The following is a 25730-nucleotide window of genomic DNA, read 5'->3' as shown; positions in this document are numbered from 1 at the left end:
AAACTTAAACAATCTTAATATTAAAAAACGTCAGTTATATTATATTCAAGAAATTTATAACCATATTATTTAAATTTTAAGTTATTCTTTTGCTGTTGTTCCGAAATGTTTAATTTTAATATGTTATGTCACTAATTATCTCTATAAGAAATATAGAGTGGCCTAAGTTCTTGATTAAGGAAAAAAGAAGACATCGTCATCATCATCAGCACATTGATATAATCCTTTCTACAGAGGGCATATTAAGTCTAATTAAGTCTAGCTTGTTAAAAATCGATTTAATTTGCAAAAAAACAATCAAATTAGTTAAATGTTAATTGCTTTTTCCATGAATATCAATATATTTGGCAATTTAATTAGATTTGTTCCCCGACAATAAAGGTAACCCTTGTAAATGAGTTCATTTGTTAGCAATCGTTCGTCGTTAGGGCGACAATTAGCAGGGATGTATTTTTATTCCTGTTTAATATAGATATATTCTTTTATATACCACTAGCCTTGATCTATGGTTTCGCCCATTGATCGAATGGTAATATAACTAAGAATTGTGTTCCAACATATTCTAGGAACTTGATGTAATTCTCACAACTACAGTACTAAATAAAATGTTCTGCTCTATAATATTTGTATAGATATGTCGGTCTGTATCATCTAAAATATGTCGGAATAACAACAGGAATTGGATTATATATGTAGTTTTATTAAGTAAGATTCAAACAATTCTCAGAATCCCTCCATACCTCTCTAACTTAATAAGCTACAATTTCTTATACTATCACGTCAAAATCTTCAAGCTGTTTAATAATATCCCGTACATAGCAGGCCTACCGGCAAAGGGAACCTGGGAACACATGACGCATTGCGTGTTGAGTGGCAGAGCTACGCTGCTCTGTGCTTCGTTACCAGACCAAGGAAATAAAAATATTAAATTATTGATTTCCTCGAGTGGGAATCGTAATATTTTTTTTATTTTAATAGATATATTGGATTATATGTATATACGTATTTAGCACATGGTATTTAAAATAGGTGATTAATGTCCTAAAAGAGTGCATGCAGAGAAAATCACAATTTATTTCTGCCTCTGATATACCTTATCGAAAAACAAACATTTCAATCATTTCTTACATTCTCGACGCCATATTACAACTTAATAGCTTTACAAAGGCTATTTACAAACCGGAAGTAATATCGGATTGGAAAACCTTATCCCTTTAACTTAAGGTTTACAGCTAATTGTCTTTATGTATCGTGTAGTTTATAAATAGCAGCGATCGAAGCCTGTCGTTTCTATGCTTCTATTAAACTATTTATAGATTTCAATATACATATGTATAGAAATCGTGATATAGTGGAACGGTATCTGAAAACACCATGATTGTGGGTTCGATTCCAATTCACTTAATAAGCAATGTCTCGAAATCGGCAAAGTAAATAACGGAATCTCTTGACACTAGGCTATTACGCGAGATACGGCCTGAAATTAAAAAATATGTTTTCATCAAATTGGTAGATAAGCAAAAGAATATTGTCCACAAAAAGATGACTGTAAGAAGCCGTTGAACTATAATATGATTGAAACGAACGTTCTACAACGTCCGTAATACTGTTTAAAAAAAATCAACAGCAATGAGTTTCGCAACTGAAAATGCTACATATATATCGAAAAATAGACTGAGCGTGAATGGAGTATCTTAAGGGGAAGAGGAACGGCTCTTCCGTTCCGTTCTTAATGGGGACGGAGTGTCTTAAAACTAGGTACCCACTTTCCCCCTACCCTGTCATGTGCCAAATACGACGTGAAGTTAAAAATGAAAAAAAAAACTCAGATTGTCTATGTTTGAGATAAATTCCAAAAAAAAAAAAATAGCAGAGAGATATTAAAGCTAAAACAAAAACAAAAATAGGGAACGACGTCTCGTGAAAATATATGTATGTGCCTACAATATACATAAGAGTCATATCTATATACAAGCGTTAAGTAAAAATCAATGATACAGTTCGGCATTTATTTTTAATAGTATATAAATCTTTGTAAATGTATGAAACATAAAAAAAAGTGGCGCATTGAGACAGCGTCTGATTGATGGTTGTTGGTTCGATTCCCATTCGAAGGAACGTATTATTTCTTTTCCCCTAGTTTGACAAGACGAAACGCGTCGTAGAACTCCCCTGCATAACACACACATTATGTAATTCAGGTGGAAAGTGGACAACGGAGTGTCTTGACACTATTTTTCCCCTATATACTTTGCTTTAAGATAATTTTACTCGCTAAATGTATAGAAGAACGCAATTTGTGTTAATATGATAATACCGGTACGAAAGTGGAATATTATTAAACAAATAGTCTTAAATTAGGCTCTAAAGGCAAAACAGTGATTAATATAATATAAGTATGACTATTTAAGATGAACATCTTACCTCATACGATGAAAGCTCCCAGTCTCCAGTCAAAAATATATTACGTAAGCCTTAAATAGCAAAAAATCACCAAAAATATCAATACACACTTCGTTCTTACGTATTTACTAGCTTTTTCGATGAATATTAGATGTATTTTATAATATTTGTGTATAGAAAAGAGAAATAAATGTAAAATAAAATGGAGGCGATAAGCTTCTCGCTGTTTAGGGTCACTCAGTAGAGGGTGGTTGGCGCATGCGTGCTGCGACCCCTTTCCGCGTTCGGAAACTACCCCTCATATAAAATTGAAGATTTGGTTATTTCGTTTGTTTTTAGGATATTTTAGAACAGTTTTGTGATATATTTATACATGATTGATGATAATTATAGTAAAAAAAATATTAAAAATAAGATTATGAAAATAATGATTATTTATTATTGCCGTATTTCCCTGTGCCTACCCTACTAAGCGCGGGATAGAGCTTATAGTTTACCTTATAAATATCTACTCTAAAATTTTAGATACAAAAAGTATAATAAAATATAGTTTCATCTAAAAAAGTAGATCTTATAACATAAAATGTTTATTAAAATTTTATTTATGTATGTCAATACACTTTACAAGAGTGAGTGGCAAGAGAGGCAGGGGGAAACCTCGGTTGACCTTCGGGGACAAATATCGATAATACTGGAGGAAGGTCATGTAAAAAACTTGAGGTTTCCTCCAGGGGCATGGATGCAGAGACCGTAGCGTTTGGCTCTCTATTCTCTCTTGCTGCCCCGCTAGAAATAAAGCATGAAACTAAACGACACGACCTCATATTATTGATAACGATGTCGTAGTAATTTAATCTTTAGTTATCCTTTGTATGAATAACTCACATACAATTTACTATCAGCTTGACATTTTTTGCTGACGCATAGAGGAGAGAGAAAGACTTTCCGCCTAATTTTTGAGACATTGAGTGTTGAGTGACGGAACTCAACGCCGCTATTCGTATACCAGAGCGGAAAAATGAAAATAAATTAAATATGATCATTTCTTTGACTGGGAGTCGAACCAATTACATTTACGACCTCCATATTGCGAGTATTGCATTGATGTTGTATATTTTATTTTGTAAAAAAATATTAGTCATTTCTTGTTATTGAACGGTATTTCATATTACCTATGTCTTGGGGTTATTTACTTTGGATTAGGTATTGGTATAGGCGTTGGATCTGTGACTTATGAAAATATATACCGTCCTTCTTTATTGAAAAAGAAAAAATAATAAAAGATAATTATATATATAAATATTCTTCTTTCTTCGTTGATTACTCGATGTGATAGTAAAAAGAATGCATAAGAATATGGCACTAAATAAAATAAATAAATAATATTAATTAAAAAAACCTTTTAAAAAAAAATCTAGACTTTTTTCATGGTGTATTGTATTTTATAAATATCTATTACCTTTATTGGGTGGGTTGTGCAAAAATTTTGTAATCCGCCATTTTGGATTAACAACAATATATATTATATGTAATTTTATTGTCATCAACTGTAGTCGTAATCAAAATTTCAGCTCAATCATCCGAGTGAGCTTTTTGGATTTCACATACACTGTGTTAGTGTACAAGTCAAATAAAAGCTTTTAAAAATAATGTTTCATAGATTATAGAACTTGCTTCAATTTCAAAAATGACAAGTCTTAAATCAAGAATATTTTCTCAAATGAATTTATCATACAGAAATCGAGGCACTGAGTTATATTTTTAAAAGGTAAAGAAGTAGATTGTAGAAGTAAGTAAGGAGAATTGTTATAAAAGCATTATTTAAAATTTTAGAAAAAATAAAATAAAATTATCGTACTATTAATATTTTCAAACGATGTATTCTTAGTAAAAGAAAGAAAATAGGGAATCATAAAAACAACAGAAGAACTATAGGAATAAAATTTGTATTTCACGGTTCAGAAATGTAATACATTAGTATTTAATAAAATATACCTATCTATGTAATAACACTCGAAAACTTACGATACACGAATATGCGCTACTGTATACACAAGGTATCCTGCTCGTTACCAAAATATATTCTATTATATATAGAAATAAATGTTAAAACCATAGATATTGATGTTTAAATAAACTTAAAAAATTACGCCATTATAAAGAAAATACGGTCCAAATACCTCGATGGACTCATATATTTTTCAATCTCAAATTAATAATATAACGCAATTTTATTTATTATAAGTCTTAATTTTACTATATAAAGTCAATTAACAATAAATATACAATTTTATTTGATTATTTTTGATAATTAAATGTCAAAATTCAATGATCATCCATATCTATGGTTTTTAAGTAAACTATTACTATAATTTAATGATCCATTTACATGAAGTAACATAATGGTTAAATGCAATCTGCAAGAAACATTTTTGGCTATAATCTAAGCTATTTATACGATCTATTATTTAATATTAAGTATAAGAATCTATAATTCTCGCAATTCCGACGTCAGTGTTAATAAAACAGTCTAAACTAAAATAATATTAACGGCCTTATTAACAAACGGTGAATAAAGTTATTTTTATCTCGATTACTCGAGTTATCGTTTCAGTTCTCGATTAAATCTCGATTTTGTAGATATATTATTATGTATTATGTTTATTCGAATAATCAAGATATTCATTTGGTTCTCGATTAAATTTCTATTTTGTAAATACGGGTATATATTTATATTTTCATTGATATGTATTTATTACTAAGTAAATTGTTTTATAAAGAAATTAAAGATTTCGATGAAGTTTTAAATTAACTTATGCATGTAAAATCATAAACAGTTATGCGCTTGGTGTGTTTATATTAAACAATATTTCGGTTCGTGTAATTTTTTTATAAAAAAAATATGTTTTGACAAACTGATAATCCAGATTTAATCGAGATATTTACAAACTACAGTTAGTTTTATGTTAATATTTGAACCTTAGGTTCATCCACTCTATCTAATGTTTATTACTAAGGCCTTCTTAGCACCGTTATTTATTTGGTCATTCCCTTTGCCCGTCTCTCCCATTCCGCTCTCATTTGTAAAATACCCTTAAACTGTGGGGATGCATCTGCTTCTTCCTTCTCTTTCCCACTTTCACATTTCTCCCTATCGCTGTCCTTTTCTATCACAGTACTATCTCTTTTATCTGTATCTTCTTTCTTTTGCCACGGTCGTTTTGTTAGTGTATCGGCTTTAAAGGCCATTGCGTCACTTTTAGTTAAACTTTTAATATCTTCGCGATCGTTAGACGAGTCTGGGAATGTTCGGTTCCTTAACCTCTTTTCGGGAGTCGAATCCGAGACTTCCTTCTTATATTTGTTCACTTCGTTTCTGAATACGGGGGCGCTATCTCGTTTTGATGTGACACTATTGATGCTGACACTTCGTTGGTAGTTTCCGAATTGACTGACTCTAGCCGCGATATCGACTAGTTTGTTTTCAGGATTTTGCTCTTTATTTTCTTCATTTTCTTTATCGCTATCTCGAGATTTAATAGATGCGTTAAACTCGTTTTTGAGGACCTTTGTTTTAGCTGCATTCTCGTCTTTTTTGGTCGCCTCTGCTATTTCTTGGGCAATGTGATCAGCTTCAGAATCTTTTAGCTTTAAAGAACGGCGTGCAAAAACTTTCATCAATTCAGGTTCGTCCTCATTTTTTCTACTATCTCGGGATTCTTTTCCAATAATATGCTTTTTACGAAAAATAACGGTCTCATCTCTGTCAGGTATTTTGTTTTCATTGCTGTCAGTGCTCTGAATAGAACTTTTACTTCCAAAGCTTGAGTGTGATTTTTGACCTATTGATATGTTGTCGTCAATTTTCTCTGTACTTCCTTCAGTACTTACTGAGATTGTTCTAGTTTTTTCCACGCGTTCGTTAGAATCAACACTTGTGGATTTCTTTTTGAAAAAATGTTTAGGGGTTGATGGACTTTGGGGTGTAATACTTTCAAAATTAGATATCTTAGACGAAGTCAAAGATCTTTCGTCCGTGCTTTCCACGCTTTCGCTCTTTTTAAACGATTCTTTTCTTGTCTGAAATGTCTGTGTTTTAGTCTCTGTTATTAGAAAATTTTCTATATCTTGTTCTTTTTCAGCTTGAGGACTGTCAATTTTTTTAGGTGTCACATTTGCTGTTAATACTACATTCGAAACAGGCTTAGTATCTACTTTGTTTAGTTGTATGTGTAGAAATTCAGGCACGGTAGGCCTCTTAGTGCCAGATTTTTGAATTTTTTCATCACTTTTGCTTAATTTAGAAGTTTCTGTAGTTTTAGAAGCATCGGGGGTTGCATCTTTGTTAATATGAGTAACTGTTATGAAGCTCTCCACATCAATTTTATCTTTCTGTGCCTTAGTCTGTGATAAACCACTCTCAACTGAAATTGTTTTTCGTCTGTCATTTCTGTCATTTCTTCTATCATCCATAGGTTTTTCTGGACTGCTCTTAACGCTGTCTAAAGAGTTTGATTTGAGTATTGGGGATAGGATGGGTTTAGGTGAACTAATAATATCATCGATTTTAGCCTCAATTTGAGAAATGTCACTATCACGTTTATTATCCATTTTTATGTGAACACTATTTGCGAAAAGTTTACGATCTTCGTTTATATCTGGTTTTAAGCTGTCTAGATAACTGCTATCAGTGCCTGTACTTGGCAAACTGTCAAAGTTATCTTCAGTAGTTTGAAGAATATTATGATTTCGGGCTGATACACGTTTTGTGTAATCGTGTCTTTCACTGACATTACGTCTGTAATTAACTTCCCAGCTTTCAAGTAATGGTTCAGAGATGCCCACAATGGCTGGCAAGCTTGGCATTTGGTTATCTTGTGAACTAATAGATGGGGACTCCGAGGCATATCGAAAACTATGCGATTTGCCAATACTATTTCGGGTTTCAACATATTCTTCTCCCAAAGACCTTAAACCGGAAGTTACATACGACTCTTCAGCTCTACTAACATGGTGAAACGTTTCACGTTTCGCAACTATTTCTTTGTCCCGGAAATCGGATACTTCGGAGGATCTACTCATATATTTCATATTTTCCGAATTATGTGCCATAATTTTATTTGGAGACGATGACATTCCTGGATTAAAATATGGTAGGTTTTTGGGCATACTGCCGCTGTGGAACACGAAGTCATTACTAACGCTCTTAATACCCATTCCTCGTGCTGAATTCTTATCTTCAGAGCCTTCTTTGTGGATATTATAGGGAATTTCTGAACCATCTGGTCCATCCACTTCGATACTTATAAAAGACTTCGATGAATACGGGTCCATCAATCTTTGTATCGACGCTGGCCGTTTTGATTTGTCATGATGCAAATTAAAAGATTCACGCTTATCCTCAATATTTTCTTTGGAAGAACGCTTCACATTGAATTCCTCGCGTCTACTAAAACGACTTTTTATTTCCTGATTAAGCATTTTATCAGTTTCTTCAGCAATTTTGAGATCAGTTATATTATATTCGACTCCCGGAACTTTGGCCGCGCTGTAAACATCTTTATAAGCGCCTTCATGAATATAAGCCCCTTTGTTATCTATTCGTTTGTGCATTTGATTTGCGAATACCTTCTGACCGGCAGATTTGTAAGATTTGTAACTTTGGCCTTGTTCATAATAATAGCTCTTCTCAGAGTCAACAGATTTGTACTGAGTTTTCTCAGTTTTCGTTTTTTTCACTTCCTGTTGTCCGTCATCTATTTGATCCTTCTTGGATTTCTTTCCGCTCTTTCTCAACAGCAGTCTACTGAAAAACGATTCCTCTTTCTTGGAAGATCGTATGACTTCGTTCTCGAGTTTTTTCTCCGATTTTGTTTTCTTTTCGTGGCAAGAATCGTCGGCATGTTTTTTATCGCGATGCTTTACATCTTGGACTTCGCTTGTCATTGGTGAAGTGTCACGAAGAGGTTGTTCCTGAGTACTTGATTTGCTTCGTTTTATAGAAGATCTTGGTGTTTTGTCAGGAATGCTCAACTTTGGTGACTGTCCCATTTGGCTTAGAGCTAGTCCAGGTGGTAGGGAGGATGATTTTAACTTCGCATCGCTGTTCTCGAGAACTTTTTGCAGCTCCCTATTGAGTTGGTGCTGTTCTTTGTTTATCATATGATGCTTCGTACTCGATGAAGAGAATGATTCTGTAATAAAAACAAAAATATTTTTAAAATACACTATAGTTTATAGTAAAGGCAAAAAATATTATTACTGTAGTAGTATAATCTTTTTCGTATTCTTTATAAATTGAAATACGCTACATTTTGCAATATACTATATTTATTACATACCAGTAACAACTTCTGAGACTTTGTGTACGACTTCAGGAGTAGTGCTTCGTATCATTTCTTCGTTCAACTCGGGAGTTATCGGCAAGGCTGAAGCGGCAATCTGGAAAAATTACGAGCAAAATTATTTTTAAATATTTTAGTTTTACGGCTACACGCTTTGGACATGTTTTTTTTAATACAATTAATAAAAACAAGTCTAAGTGGGAGATCCTAGTGCATTACTCCATTTTGTCTCTTTAAGCGTCATTAAAATGGTCATCGTTAAAATTGTATTACAGAGAAAAAAATGAAACGAACTGAAATTTCAGTATGCTATAAGGATCGTTAGTCGCTTTTAATTCTCAGGTACGGAACCCCCAAAATAAATGTTACCGCTATTAGAAACAATTAGCTTACAGAATGCGTTTTCTTCCGCCGCGGCGCCCCGTGCGTACGACGCGGCCGCACCGCCATCTTGTGTCGCGCGGCGGAGTGTGACAGCGGCGCGAGCCCCGGCGGCGGCTCTGAGACATCTGTGGAGTTATTTTGTTGTGTTGAATATTAAATACATATATTATTGTATAAGGAAAAAATTGAATACATACTACCAAACGATAAGAGCTCTGGTCGACAAAGCGCGTTCTGCCACTCGACACTAACTTGTAAAACCAATGTCTCGAAAAATATAATATTTTTCTTAAATATTAGAATTATTAAGTATTTTTTGTATAAACTGATTAATTAGACCTAGAAATAGAAATCCTCTTAGCGAAGAAGCGATTACTTGAAAAACATTTGAAAAACGTAAAAAATGGGGTGTTGGCCTAGGATGTTGGATTAAAATACAGTATAAACAACTTTAAATTAATATTTACTTATGGCCAAATGGAAATAACTAAGAGTTATTGCACACATATGGCAGATGTTAAGTTCCCAAGGGTAACTGCCGCAGTCTTATTACCCATTTTAATTTTTAAAACTATCGATAAAAAAAATAATTTTCAATTCGAAACATGTTGTAATCATAATCTCAACAGTTGCTGAGATTACCTTTTTCAACCAAACAATCTCTTCAATTACATTAGTGGGTAACACTCACTATATAAATCGGAATGGTCACTCCTCGAATGATCGTGCTGGTGTCCGCTGCTGCTGTCCTCGTCCATTTCGGACGAGCCCACGCTGAGTAGCGAGCCATCGCTGCACGATGATTGAGATATACCAGGGTGATGGCGCTGGAAGGAAATATGGAATTTAGTATGTTATAAAATAGATAACATATGCAAATAATATATATTTTTAGATTTTTGCAACGTTAGCTACGCTAGAGGAAATGAAATCCTCGCTCTGGTTTCCGTTAAAATCCAATTTTGACTTTGAAATATTTGGAATGATTCAAAGAGCATTCGATTCAAAAATGATTCTTATTTTATACGGTCTTTCATATTTTTTTTATTTTTAAATAATGTAATAAAATCTCAGTAATAAGTAGTAATTCACTATTTATTTTTTTGATTCACTGCTATCATCAACAGACCTTTATATTGGCACTGATATGCCTCCTCCGTGGCGGCCTCCTCACTTCTGCACTTGTGTTTGTCACATAGAGCATCATTTTTATAGTTAAAACACTAACTTATTGTCTCATCACTATTTGCGTACACTAGTTTTACCATCCCATCACTATTTACATGTCTTTCATTTTAGTTTCTACACTATGTTTATATTTTATTTCTATTTGTTATAAATTGTCCTGTTATAGGGTATAAGTAATTTAGTTGTAAAAGATTGAAGGAAAACTAAGAAACTGATGTGAATTGGACAGTGTTATCATATGATTTGATTATACGCAGATAAGAATCGTTTTGCATTTATATGTATACTAGGATTTTTATTTTGTCCCAATTTTTTAGCTCCATTCCATATCCCAAGTATAGCAGTGGTAGGGAATAGTAGTGGTAGATTTTTAAGGAAATGCGGTTATTGGCGGAACTCAACATCGAGCTTTGTCAGAACTGGTAAAATTTAAATATTTTTAAAAAATTGTCTATGTATTTGCCTTTATAACGGCGAATATTGTAACCCTGCTAGCTTGCAAGCTATCTAATATGTATTTTGTTTATAAATAACTTTATATTTTAGAACTTCTATCTACTACTATCTAATATGTCGTTTGGATGTCATTTGCAATATATTTTGTTATTTACAATCAATAAAGTGTTGTTTTTATAGATATAATATGTCGAACATTGACAAGCTAACAGTAAAATCCAATGATAAAATATGAAGGTATTGTTAAATTCTTGCAGCGAATCTTGAATAGAATATAGTTATCACACAAACAGTCTATAATGGTACAGTGGGAGAGAAATGTAAATGCAATAGTCTTGGGTTCGATTCCCTCTTAAGACGTACAGAGGCAGACGGTTTTTTCTTCTAAGGTTCCGTACCTTAAAAAGTCACTACAGGTAGTTCCAGTTCTACTCAACACGGACATATTGAACAATCACAATTTCTATTATATTAGTAAACTTTAAAATATAGAAAACATTATGCAAAATATAGCTGTTTTAAACAATTCAGTTTATCAAGACAAGTGCCTTATCTAAATCATTCGCTTGTCAGTGTCTGCTTTGATATGAGATAGTGCATCAAATGTCATAACTACCTATCGATTTTAAACATTTAAATATAAGCAACGATTAACACTGTTGTTGCTCAATTGTAAGTTTTTGATGCAATCGATATGAGTTTTACTCCTGCTTGGGGAAATTTTCATATTTATATTGTAACTTCGATACAGTGGATTACATCGAAATGATTAAATCTAATATGTTATTCCTAGAAAAATGGGCTCTCTAACAAAAATAATATCCTTTTAACCATTAATTCCTGAGATTAGCGCGTATAAGTTGTTATACGACACTATGGCCTCTACCGAATATTTTACGCGTGATAATAAAACATTTTTTCTTAATGCGTAATTAGTATTTCGAATTTACATACTTAATTGTATTTGCTATTCTAAAAAATACACGATCGGCACGATAAAGTAAGCATGTCTATGTAAAAAAAAATCATCTATATCTCTCATTTACATTACAAAAAAAATTGAAATTTAAACGATTTCAAGTCTCAAATGCTATATTTCATTTCAGATATACCGAAATAATTTATTGCTGTTTGTTTTTGGTTGAAAGTAGTGCAGTTGTCACATTGAATGCACGAACGCAAAAAAAATATGCACGTTTTTTTTAGCTTCACGCGGGAGCATATAGCAGGGAAGTAATCTAGTGTTAAAACACTCTATTCCCGATTAACCACCAAATTGCTTAGTCATTGCGTATTAATTGTATAAATATATAAAACGCAGATACACTACAGTAACAAGATTGCATTTCTTTTATTTCATTTGCGTGACTGGAACTATAAATCTTATGAAGTTACTAAATTAAGTTCTACCAAAGTAATGAGGCAATTGCAATATTAGCAATCGTCTATATGTGTATATATGTTTGTGTTGTTTGTATGAGCTCTAAAAAATGTTTTGTTGTTTATATTCTAAATAAATTAATCTATATATATAAAATCGAAAGGTCACTCACTCATCACGAAATCTCAGAAACTACATGTGCTAGGAATCTGAAATTTTGCATAGGAGTTACTTATAGGACGTAGGTGCTCGCTAAGACGGGAATTTGTAATATTCGACTTCTAAGGGGTTGTTTTTGGGGTCGAAAGTTTGTATGAAACTTCGTTACTACAAATGCTGGGCGTCTCAAATTTTGCATGGACGTCACTAGGACGTAGCCATGGAGACAGAAATTAATAATAACATAGTTCATGCGGGTGAAACCGCGAGCAGGCCGCTAGTATTATATATATACCTCATTGCAAGTTAATTAACAACAAAAAAATTGTGAAAATTAAAAAATAATTTTAGTTTAGGCGTCATGAAAATTCAGTGGAAAGTGGAGATCGGAGTGTCTTAAAACAAGGTCCCCTGCCTATATATACAGCGTGAAGAAAAAACAAACTAAAATAATAATAAATTTAGGTATACTTATACATAACAACATAATAAACATGGTTTGTTTTAAATACAAATAATAGAATTAATTTATATTTACTTTTATAAATCATATAAGTATACGTATTTACATATATAATTATGCACCCTTTTAATTGTTGGGTAGTGTACCAGTGTGGAAAGTCAACGGCGCGTAACATTGCAAAATCTATTATTTGTGACAGGATACGTGTAATTTGTTGTAACACATTGGTTTGATGACCAAAAAAAATTAGTGTCTTAACACTAGGTTCTCTCTACTTCATTTTACAGATAATTTAACATTCTCATTAAGTTTCTTTTATGAAGTAAAAAGTTAAATATGAATTAAATTTGTGCATAACTCAATAATGTATTGTATATATAATGAATAAATAATCCAATTTCGTTACGTTACACGGAAGCCCAGTACTAAGGGTACGTCAAAGTTAGATAATGGTGTTATCTAATGTTATATAGAAAGAACATACTAAGTGAACTACGTCTAGGTCAGTATAATATATATTGTAGTGGATATATAAAATATCTCTATAGATAGAGTATTTTAAAAAATCTACAACTTTAATGTCTTAATAAAAAATAAACTTAGTTTAGCAAGATACCTACATATGTTTATATTAATTGTCCTTGCAGTTTTTTTAAATATAGGTATATAATTTTATGTTAATACAAAGAAAATGTATATAGCAAAGACAATATATCAAAGTTCTGGTGCAAAGTAGAGAACCGATTGGAGTATCAAGATACTAGGTTCTCTTTATTTATACAGATTTACAGAAACAGCATGCTGTAAAGAGTGATGTTTTGCTTCACTCAGACGCTGCATCGCAAATCAAGACATTACATGTCGAATGGCGAGCCTCATTTGTACATAATATGAAATACCTATATATCAATTAATTTATATAGTAATAATGTTAACACAATATATATAAAAGGTTAAAACAGAATACTGTACAGTTATCTATAAAACGGATGTAGGGGACGGAGAGACCGGAAGTGCGTTGTTACTGTCGCTGTCTGTACGTGCATGCAGTTCACATTTTAGATAATAATTGCCACAGTATGGAAATTTTGAAAGTTTTTGCTTAATAATAATGGAATATATTTTATGAATGCTTGTATATCAACTTTATAAGCCGAAGAGTTTGTTTGGTAGATGTACATAATCTCGGGAACTACTGGTCCAATTTGAAAAAAATCTTTCTTAGTTGGATAGTCCACTTGTTAATAAAAACTATAAGTTCAGAGTTGTTAACTAGTTTTTTTATTATTTAAATAACAATTCTTAGTTATTTCACGTCTAGTAAACGTACGTACATAATAATATGTAGGTACTTATATTGATTACAATAAATCAATTGATAAATAATTTTACGCGCTTGTCCCTTTCCTAAGACAAAATCATGTTTTTTTTTTCTTATTTTTTGTCTGCTGTCTCTATCATTTTTAAATGTCTCTAACATTTTATTTTGTATTTTTAATATAGCATTCTTAGTTCTACCAAGAATAAAAGTGTTAGTCTAGTTGAAATTGTTATATTATTAAATCACATTAGGTAAAAACTATAAATCTTACAGCGAAGCGTGTAAAAAAGATTACATTACGTATATTTATTATGAAAGGTGTAAAAGTACTTTAACACTCAAATGCCACAACGTGTTAGAAACTACAATCGATACTTAGGTTTTAAATTGAATGTTGAAAAAAATACAAACAATTTCAAGAAGTGGCGTTGAATGAATAGAAGCACTACTACTATATTTAAATAATTTTTACGTAAACTTATATGTTAACGATTTTAAGATTTATTTGGATAAGCAAATCGCGGAATTCAATTTTACCACCCATCACGAAATATCTCTGAAATTGGGCGGTAAGTAGGCAACGGTATGTTTCTCTGTCTTCTCTCTAAGGCTTACCAATAAATTGTTGAGTTTCTTGCCGGCTCTTCTCAGCAGAACTGCCTTCCGAACCGGTGGTAGCTTTTTGTTCATATGTTCATTCGACGATTCAAAAGTGCTTATTATAAGTTTATTTGAATAAAGAATATTTTGAATTTGAATTTGAATTTGAATTAAATTAACCGGAATACGAAGGTAGGCAGAGGGGTACCTAGTGTTAAAACACTTATAGCTAATACATAGAAACATTTTTCACTACATTTTCCATGCACACGGTAATAAATTAGACACAACTGAACAGAACTTGAGTTATGCAAGTTATGTATGAATATCATTACTATGGAAGTCGCATTTCTAGTTGCTGTCATGAATACACAAAATGCATTTTCTCTCAAAACTGGTACAGCAAGCAGCTCAATAGAATATGTTGTAAAAATTACTTCCTTATGTAACTAAAAATGGACTATTGGTCCAGTGGTTAGCTTGTATTGTTAGGTTACAAGGCAAGAGGTCGTGAATTTGAATTTATATAATGACAGGCCTTTAATCAATTTTATTATGATATTGGGTTCTTATTGGAAAGATTACAGTACAATTCAAAATTGTAAGAACATTTAAAAAATATATTGAATTCTTAATACATGGGAGCCTTAACACTATTTTGTCTCTGCCAATCCTGTTATTATGCGGGATATAGCGTGAAGCTGATTTATTAAACTAGCTTATATATCTTGATTCAACAATTCATTAACTCAATGTATAGGTACGTACAAAGTACATAATTTTATTTGAAGGTATCAGAAATGTATTACAAAATATTTAATCAAATATACATGCAATATGTAAGTGTTATCAGATAAAGTAAATGACATACAGTCTACAGCACTAATAACATAATAAGCCGGAGATATGGGATTCGATTATCACCCAAAGCGTAATTATTGTTAATGAATTGTGCTATCAAGAATATGTGTAATTCATGTATAAACAGGAGCTACTTTAAGAAAATGTAAAATTAATTCTTCAATATACTTTATATAGGGAATAGCTATAAACCGGCTAACGGTGGACGAAGCCCTCATGAACCACTTCGGGGCCATTGTTATGGCGGCCAGACTGTCAGGAGCGAACGAGGTCACACTCATCGGAGATATCAATCAGCTGCCTTACATCGACAGACAAAATCTATTCGAATTAAGGTACTGTAGGCCTAGCTTGACAACCAACATCACATGCGAGTTGCCTTGCACACATCGGAGCCCAATGGACGTCGCCTATGCCCTCGCCGGAGTATATAACAGCATTTACTCCGCAAGCCCCATTGTCCACTCCCTAAAGGTTCTCGGATACACCGACGCGCGAATACCACACTGTAACGACGGCACCCTATATCTGGTCCACACGCAGGAGGAGAAGAGGCAGCTGAAAGACCAGGGATATGGAGCTGGAGCAGGTTCGCGAGTCATGACTATCCATGAGGCCCAGGGGCAGACCTTCGCAGACGTCGTCATCGTCCGAACCGGACGCGCACGGATCCGAGTACATGAGAGCGTCTCTCACGCAGTCGTCGCAGTGACGAGACACACCAACACCTGTGTCTATTACTCTGACGATGGCGGTGACGCAATAGGCAACTTCATCAGCCGAGCGGTGGGCGCTTCATTTACGGAGGTGGTGGAGACGAACCTAAAAGGGGCAATGTCACAAAGAGACGATAGGGTGATAGAGGCACTGATCCAAAAACTTAAGGAAGGCGTTCTGCATAAGCCAGGCCAAATCTAAAATTCCACACCTATATACATAATATTTATACAAAAGACTATAATAATTATACAAAATACTATAATAATATATGTAAAAATAATAATAATAATAATAATAATAATAAATAAAAAAAAAAAAAAAAAAATTGTCGGTAGGGGTCTCATCCAACCCCTCTAGTATAAGCTCTAGATATAAGTACAGTTTAAATTGTCCCAAAATTAAGTACGCCACATTAAAAGAACTTTCATAAAATAAAAAAAGGCACGGGCAACTATGCGCCCGTGGATGTAGTTTCTAAAATAAAAAAATAAAAAAAAAAAAATATAGGTATTAATAATAATAGTTTAATATAATAGGTTATATATATATATATATATTCAGGAAATTCTTCCTGAGTTTTTAAGAAGATGACTTTCACATTTTACGCCCATTTTAATAATAATGCAGCATTGTTTATTTTCTTTTTATTCTTTGTATAATAAAAATATATTATGAATGCAGCTTTCACCTGCTTGTAGCATCGAGTCCTGGAGACATTGTGTGTAGAGTGACGGAACTCAACGCCGCGCTCCGCCTCGACACCAAAGCGAAGAAATGAAAATATTATTATTTATTCCTGATATAACATAACTAATTCCCTTCACTGAAGCCTTCAGGGAGCTCCTCGTGCTTTTTGCGAAACTTTCCTCAGGTACCATCAGCACATTGTTCTCGAAGAACAACCGAGTCTTTGAATATTACATCTATTTAATCATAATCGTAAACTCCCAATAATAAAGATATTATTAATCTATGATCAATATCAATGATACTACGCAGTTTGGTATAATAATATATAATTTACTATGTGAACAATTCAGTGATATAGCCTTTGCCTCACTTGAGGTTCTGGGTATGAGGATTTCCCAGCCATTAATACATACGTGTCATGCATAGCATGCTGTTCAGTTAAGCAATGTCTCTAAAGTAGAGATTAGATCCGGCGTAGAGCAGGGGCATAAGTTCCAACTGTAAACTCAAGAGTCCCACTCGGGGGAATGAAATATTAAATGCCCGTATGTTAAAAATGCCCTTAATATTTGGCTGAAAGTGTATAATAGAACCTTACTTAACAAGACGTATGATACCAAAATCAACTTATTGTGAGCTTTTGGGTACAACATTTCCTATCTAGCTATCTACATATTTCCATATTATTAGGAAATATCATTTCAAATGTTTAAAACTACCAGTCAGTCGATTTCTAAAACGTATTTCAAAAGCGTCACTAGAATTTGGTTATGTAGAGAGTGGAAGTCGGACAAATGAGGCAAGCATTAATCCACACATCTAAAGGCCCCTTTAAACTGCACTCCTCGGAAACACCGGAAAGCCCGGAAAGCTTTCTCAGCAGTTTTGCTGAGAAGAGCTGGCAAGAAAATTCTGAGCTGCTATACCTGCACCGCAATGGTGGACATGCTGGTCGCTGTATGCTAAGTAGTTTCTAGTCTTTAGAAGTGTGTCGTGCGTCACTGATAATGTTATCATACAATATTACTAGGATTACCATAAAAATGATAGTCTTATCTGTATCGGTAATGGCCATTGAGGTTTATTTAACATTGTAAACTACCTTTTGATGTTAGCTGCGTCGATATTTTATCTATATCTTTTTAAATATGTAGTTATGTATAAGGAAATAGGATCAAATATAATTGTGTAATCTATATATATACTGTTTATAAATATTATAAAAGGGAAAAATGTACTTTAACAATATATACTACTCTAATTGCAGGTTGTACTTTGATCCCTTTTATGTGAAATTAAAGATTAATAGTGTCATGGTCATGTTTTGTAATAATATTAATAATTAAATATTATTTTTATCGTAAATCCATCAGTGTTATCCGGTAATAATGTCCTTATAAGTATATCTTTAAGTAGTGAACAAACTCGCGTTATACGTATGAATCAAAGAAACAAAAATTAAAATATTCCAGCGTCAGAATCGAACCAACACCCATCAATCACGTTTATTACTAAACAGACTTAGACACTCTCACTGTAACTATTAGAGATATTTATATAAAAACAAAATCCAACAATACGTCGAAATACAAGCTACCGTCGACATATCATAATCGTGAAACAATTGAACCGTGGAAAGCCGGTAGAAAGCGTGCGTAACCTCGCGCCACTGCGCCGACGCACCACTCTTTAGAATTGTCCGATATAAATAATGTAAGTAAAGGAATAAACCAGCCCATTCGACAACCCCAAAACTAGATTTGAATCCCGTTAAAGATGCCCTTGAAGCTGACGGCTCCATGTTTCGTCCCCGCTAACAGCATTAACTTTACATTCGTAAAAAATGATATTAAAAAATATACATATTTCGCAACCGAAAAAAACAAGATCAATACTCAATAACAGTATTGTAAAAATAGAAAACGTCAAAATTTTTAACGTAGTGGGATTCCACCCCGCTCCTCTTGGAAACAGTCCAGTTGTCGCCAATTAAGCCCCACGTTCTTATCGAGCTACGCCTGTTATAATTTATTTTTATTGTTAACATCTCTGTAGGGAAATTTTGACAAATTTGTGATTTGTGGATTTAAATTCCATTCTTTTACCTGCTGTGGCAACATAAACATGTGCAACGTCTAAATTTGCCTCCTGATACTTGTAACGTTATATGGTTAAAAACATGTATATTATAAAAAAACACGTTTTTATCATTCACTAAGAAATAAGATAGTTGCCCAAGGAAGAAAGAAAAATTCTACTCATCAGGTCCTGCCTCCATTATCAACCAACCGACCAACCATCTGGATGTCACCATATTGTTGTGTTGTCACAACTACAAGGAAATAATAATGATAAAAAATATTCTTGATAAAAATAATCTTCACGATTCAAGTATTATCTAAAGCTTTAAAAAAAAGAACATTTTAAATTCAACAAACCATTCAGAAAGAAGTCTAGCCAAGATCTATTATAAATATCATTTCGAATGAAAACCTTAGCTCATTTGTAGGAAAAACAATTTTCATGACATAACAAGTTACTTATGTAATATCTTCGTTCGTAGCTCTGAATGCAGAGGCTTTTGCAAAGTTTTTGGAACATATCCAAGACATGAATTGCCCTCTCCTACGTTGTTACTAAAAATATGAGCCTTGTATGGGAAGTTCCGAAAGATTTTATTTGAGGCAATGTTGCGTGGACTCTATGGCGAAAAAACCCGTTCTTGCCATTTCCGTAGACATTTGAAGAATTCCTAGGGCCTTCTATACTTCCCAACCTAGCTTTACATGTAGAACTAAAGTCGCACTCATTACAAATAAGTAGAATTTTAATATCATAACATTTTAATATATAATTGATGTCTTTGAGTCCAAAATTATTTTTATTTATCTTAATTAACGAATGAGACTAGCGGTATATAAATCTGTTAGAATCTAACACAAAAATATTTTTTCAATTATAACCTATAGTTCCTAGGGTTAATTTGTTCAATCAAACAGAATTTTTAGCTTTATAAAATTAATATTGACGTCTAAATTATAAATATATACTGAGAGAGGTCACCCAGCAACCCTGTTTCTACAATGTCTCAGCTACTACTTAATCTTTATATTGGTTTAACTTCAACGGCTTTGTTAGGTGACCTAAGGCTTTTAGATAGAGTGGTTTACTAATATCTTTAGGTAAGATGACTTACTTTAAACAACGGGTTTGAATACGCTAAAAATAATTATCACAAATATGCCGAGTACTTCAATATAATCTACATTACCTATATTTTATACAACTATTATACAGCTGGAGTTTGTTTAAAGGCCAGTAGTGGCGCAGGGGAACAAGTGTGTGAGTTTGAACGCGACAGTTTCTCGGTTTAAGCTCGACAAAATATTTTTTTCATATTTTAATTAAATTGTGTAATGTATGTATCATCTCATACATAACTCATACCTGGTAAAATCTATTACCATAAGTACGCCTAAATTCATCATCTACAATAATTTGACTATTTTTTGTAGATCTATAGTAGAGGATTATCGACATCTCTGAATCTTGGACCTATCCAGACATTTCGGATAGCAGTACTTATATCAATATGAGATCAACTAAACTAGTTTCGAACTTGAAGATATCGCTTAGGAGAGGGATTCGAACACAAAATTATCATGTTTATAGCAACGTACTCTCCTAATGCGCCAGGATCGCCTTTAAAAAATATAAAAATATAAACAAATAGCTGGGAAGCCAGTGGGAACTCTCCAACGTTCCTCACTTTCCGCCCAATTTTTTAGACACAAGGTTTGTCTGGTTACCAAAGCGAGGGAATAAAAATAATTCATTACCCCAAATGAAAATCAAACTCACAACCGTCATGTTTACTTCAGATACGTTACGACGACCTCAAAAAATAGCTTTTGTATACCTATCTATTTTGCGTAATAATTAAGTAGGTACAATATTGTGAGCCTTTGTTCATTCATTGCATAATGCACAGGTGCCGGACGCGCTTCCGTGCCGGCTGTGTGCCAATAAACGATTTTTATCGCCAAAATTAAGGTCATTTACATTTTTTTTGTATTATACATATATAAATATTTATGGTAAAATCAGGTTCACGCTGTATTCTGTACATAGCGGGGTAGACAAAGGGAACCTAGTGTGAAGACATTTCATTCCTCATTTTTAGCCCAATTTATATTAACTTTAGTTTATATTATTACTAAAATCGTTCACTAAATAACAAAACGATTAAATCGTGTCGATTATTTACGCTTAAAGTACATGCATGCACCCGTAGTCCGTAGTCGTATGGCATTGGCCGAAAGTCTTGTGTAACACTAACACAATTTGATACCGTTAGAAACAATTACATTACTCGTGCGCATTGTAAAGATTTGATATTGAAATTTTGTATCGTGGTTTTAGTAAAATTAAATTATTTTAGTCGGATTAAGCCCAATAAGTCGGATTTAATGAAATTAAATAATTGAAACATCAATCAGTATATTATTAGATGGAGAATGCTGTATGTATAGAACCCTCTGTCTATTCTTCTTATAGTGTTGTGGTACAATTGATATATTTTTTATTTAATTTTTTAAAAAATATGTTATTTATGGGAAAATTTGTTAGTTCAACCGAGGTATCTTAACCTCGGTTGAACTTCGAGATACCAGAAAAAGGAGAGTAAATAGAGTGAAGGGAGCTAAGGGAGTTATATCTCGAAATTCTAACGGAAATGGTAAACGGTATTTACGGAACGGTATTTCAACGGGCGCAGGACCGGACGGAGTGGCGAGCATTGGGGGAGGCCTATGTCCAGCAGTGGACCTTAGAAGGCTGATGGATGGATGGATTTGCCATTTTACCTCTTAAAGTAAACGCAAACAAAGTTGCTTGCGGCATCTAGTCTAAATTGGTTTAAGCATCGACTAAAGCCTAATTAAGCAAAGGCAAAACGTCTCACGAGTCATCATCATTAAGCCTCCATGGCCATATTCAGATGTGCTTGGCGTCAACGTGGGAGGGTGTGGGAGGTCCAAAACCTTCGTACTGTAGGTTAAAGAGGTCAATGATAGGAATGAGATGCTTTTGTTGTCTATATATGATAATACAGTCAAACTCACATTACGGTTTCATTAATTTATAAACCAAATTTAACTTTCAACTCTGAGATTGATCATGAGATTCCATTTTAATAATCTATGAATGAAAACGGCATCTCAAGATCGATTTCAGAGTTTAGAGCGATATATAAATACGTACCTTAGACCTTTGCTTAAACTATTATGCAGGAAATAACGTAAATCCACATAACATAACATAAAAACTCGTTATTTCACACAATGGTACACAATATAAAAATATAATTTACAAGAGCTTATATTCATTTAAATGTTTAATGTTATGTCTCGTTTATTAAAGCTACTAGAGAACTGAGTGTTAAGGCACTGCGTTTCCCACTTTCCATCATATTTTCGAGACATTGGACTTTCGATTTGTCTTACAGAGCAAGAAATTTCTAGTGTTTTACTTTATTCAATACAACAAGTTTCAAGTGCATCGTAAGTCCACCTTAGACTATCGACGCCTGTATAGCTGACGTAAATGCCTAAAGAGATAAACAGTCGCGCGTCACTAAGCCGATTTAATTTCAAATAAGGCAGTCAAAGTGCTTCCTATTCACGCTATATATTGAGATAAATATATAAAAAACAGGCGCTCATAAGGGCCTAAGCTTGCAACTATAAACACGACTATTGTTGGTTTGATTCCCACTCAGGGAATAAAATATTTTATATTTTTATTGCGTTGCTCTGGTAGAGGCAATGCGCGACGTTGTGTTCCGCCACTCAACACGCAATATCCCGAGAATTTGGCGGAAAGTAGGGAACAGAAGTGTCTTAATGGGAACGGGATGTCGTAACACTAGGATCCCAGGTTATCTCTGTTTATTTTAATAGATTAAAGTACAAGAGAGCGGCTCATTTACATTAGATTCTTTTAATTCACCACATATCCTAAGAATTTAAGCTATGCTTAAATATAAACAATATGGACATTCAATATAGTCACATAAATAATATCCATATCGCTCATTTGATGCAACAATGACGTAAATGCACTTAAAAACATGTGAATTGTTAATGCATGCAAAAAAACTATTTACAATACAAACTTTAATTGCATCTCCTACAGTAATTCATAGAATGCAGTTATTCAAACAAATCACCAAATATGCTATATAAATGCTTAACGTAAGAAAATAATTTTTTTTTGGTAGACATTTTAAATAACGTGAATTATTTTCATTGATAAACAAGAAAATGCAAGAGCAAAAATGATAAGGTATAGCAAATTTTATCTCAATTGAGATATTGCTGACATCCTCAATTTTGAGTCACGCACGACACTGCTGAATGGTAAAAGTACACGAAGTTTAATATTTTTACCTTTTTAAACTTTTATCGTGGCCGTTTATCTTTCCTTATAAAGAATGATAAATCACTCCGTATTTATACTTTCAATCGAAAACAAAAAAATGGCGTCCACGCCTAAAAGCGTCACAGACAACAAATCCTTAACACGTCAGCATAATAAACTAGTATATTAAACGTTAATTGAATCAAAAGGATATCCCTCCTCCCCTCACCACAGTCACGCAGTGTCATCGAGTATTTGTGGGTAACGTGACACTTATCGTCCCTGATCGGTTAGAGCGATGTAATTATACTATTTCAATATGTGTATGTGTGTATATACATGTGTGTATGTTTGTATATATAGGCTGTTATTTTAATGACACATGATTAAAATTATATTTTGCATTTTTTTTTCCAGCTTAAGCTGTATTTCCCATATTTACGTACGTTCTTTTTGTTTCACTGTATAATAAATGGGCATAAAATGGGAAAGAAGTTATGATAAATTGCTGATAACCTTGCAAGATGTGGGTGATGAGTGAATTATAATAGAACAAATAAAATAATTTAATAGTGTTATTTGCAAGCAAAAGAACGAATTGTTTGTTTCAAGTACGAACTTGAAACAAACAATTAAAAAGCCTTCATCGCGCCTACTCGCTCATTTGCATTTACATACCTATATATGTATACAAATATATAATTATAGTTATTTTGATTATAGTTATACAATAAATATATTTATATTTGTTATACATCCATGCATGTACACTTTAAAGCAGTCGAAATTGTTTGTAAATTAGCCTTGGAACATCATTGAAAAGATCATCTAATTATATTTGATAATTGTGGGTACATTCCGTATTAATAGTTTTGATTTATTTTTTATATTTGTTATGGACAGTCAGACTTCTCACATGGTTCGTGTTCTACAACCCAAGATGCAATGACTAATACCAAAATATTATTTTGGAATATGTCCCTGATAGGAAGAATAAATTACATACATATATTTGATTTAATAACTAGCAATATAAAGCAATTACTGTACAATAAAATAGTTTGTATCGGATGTACATACGTTATACAGTTGTTCACAAAGCGTGAACACCGTGTGATCGCACCCTTAACCTCAATTCAAGTTGTATCCTATTTCATTTGGTCACAGCCTTATTACCAAGTAACTGGAACTAAGTCGATAGGAGAAGACGAGTAATGTTAGAAGTGAACAATTTCTATTTTTAAATACTAACGTCAAATAAATAGATAATGATCTTCTTATATCATGTAAATAAAACAAGAAGAATGCGTTACAATTCTTTGATAAAGTAAAAAAGTTTCTACAGATATTAGGAAAACAGCAATTAAACTGTATTCTAAGAATATGTAACGTGAAGTAAATAACAATGGAAGAAGTAAAAGTGAAATATAAATATTAAATAAAATATAATTTTAGTTATGAAGAATACTCTCTATATGAAGAACTAACTTTTACGTGCGACTTCTCCCGCTTGGTGAAATGGAAATAACTAAGTTGTGTATAAGATATGACAAATTCCAAGTGCCTAAATTTACTTTGACTGTAGGGTTACAATTAAATTATTATTTTTATATAATATAGACTACACGAAAATATATTTTTAATTAGAACCAGTAGTTCCTGAGATTAGCGCGTTGAGCCAAACCAACTCATCAGCTTTATAATATTAGTGCAGATTAAATAGCGTTTAGGAATTTACTGTAAAGTTGCTTAAGTAGATCGTTACAGCTGAAGACGTTTGTTTGGTAATATGAAATTATCAAATTAGTTAGAAATTATAAGTGTATATCGTAAACTAAAATTCTTTCTTTTATTACCTCACTATTATACAGAGAATAAAAAGACTGTATTTGGACGAATGAATTAACTCTAATCTTTAAATTATAAAATCTAAATTATAAAAATACATTTTTTACAACACTTCCAATTCCAAACTAGTGAGAAACCACTAAATCACTATTTTTTTTTTTAATTCTGTTCGCCTAACAAATCATCATTATAGCATATTTACAATCTGCCGTTTCATTCATACGAGTATAGCTGTATAATTTAATGCTCTCTCATATTACAAGTGAATTCACACTTTTTTACATACCGCTACAGCGGCGGCAAAACTGTTACTCGAGTAACTTGCAATAAGAGTTAAAAAAATTAAGTGAAATAAACGTTTTTGGCACTTCTATTGTGTGAAGTTGAGAAAACATTTTGTTATTCTTCTATTAAATAATGAAGTATAATATATATTTTTAACGTAACGATGTATCCCGGCCATGGTAGACTAAGACTAGGACACCTAGTATT

At 32.8% G+C, this 25730-nt stretch overlaps 2 protein-coding genes across 6 annotated transcripts in view; both read right to left on the bottom strand.

The window, feature by feature from the left end:
• Positions 1–2651, bottom strand: part of LOC146532982 (protein Fe65 homolog) — a 59863-nt gene extending 57212 nt beyond the window's left edge. Inside the window, exon 1 of the mRNA XM_085196922.1 lies at positions 2425–2651. The gene's annotated coding sequence lies outside the window, so the exon portion shown is untranslated. The remainder of the gene's footprint in view (positions 1–2424) is intronic.
• Positions 2652–4330: 1679 nt separating this feature from the next.
• Positions 4331–25730, bottom strand: part of LOC146532980 (uncharacterized) — a 109075-nt gene continuing 87675 nt past the window's right edge. For 3 of the 5 annotated variants that reach the window (XM_085196438.1, XM_085196439.1, XM_085196440.1), the window contains exons 2-6: positions 10261–10476; positions 9823–9958; positions 9141–9256; positions 8745–8844; positions 4331–8597 (exon numbers count right to left, since the gene is read on the bottom strand). In XM_085196438.1, the coding sequence (XP_085052564.1) occupies positions 5440–8597; positions 8745–8844; positions 9141–9256; positions 9823–9958; positions 10261–10338 (3588 nt within the window). In that variant the 5' untranslated portion in view covers positions 10339–10476 and the 3' untranslated portion in view covers positions 4331–5439. The remainder of the gene's footprint in view (positions 8598–8744; positions 8845–9140; positions 9257–9822; positions 9959–10260; positions 10477–25730) is intronic. The other 2 variants (XM_085196436.1, XM_085196437.1) reach the window with 1 other exon arrangement.

The sequence above is a fragment of the Heliconius melpomene genome, chromosome 13, assembly GCF_056956725.1.
Source record: "Heliconius melpomene rosina isolate 202511_hmr_F chromosome 13, ASM5695672v1, whole genome shotgun sequence".
Lineage (NCBI taxonomy): Eukaryota > Metazoa > Arthropoda > Insecta > Lepidoptera > Nymphalidae > Heliconius > Heliconius melpomene.
The sequence above is the reverse complement of the archived record's forward strand: the minus strand, read 5'-3'. Positions and strand labels throughout refer to the sequence as shown.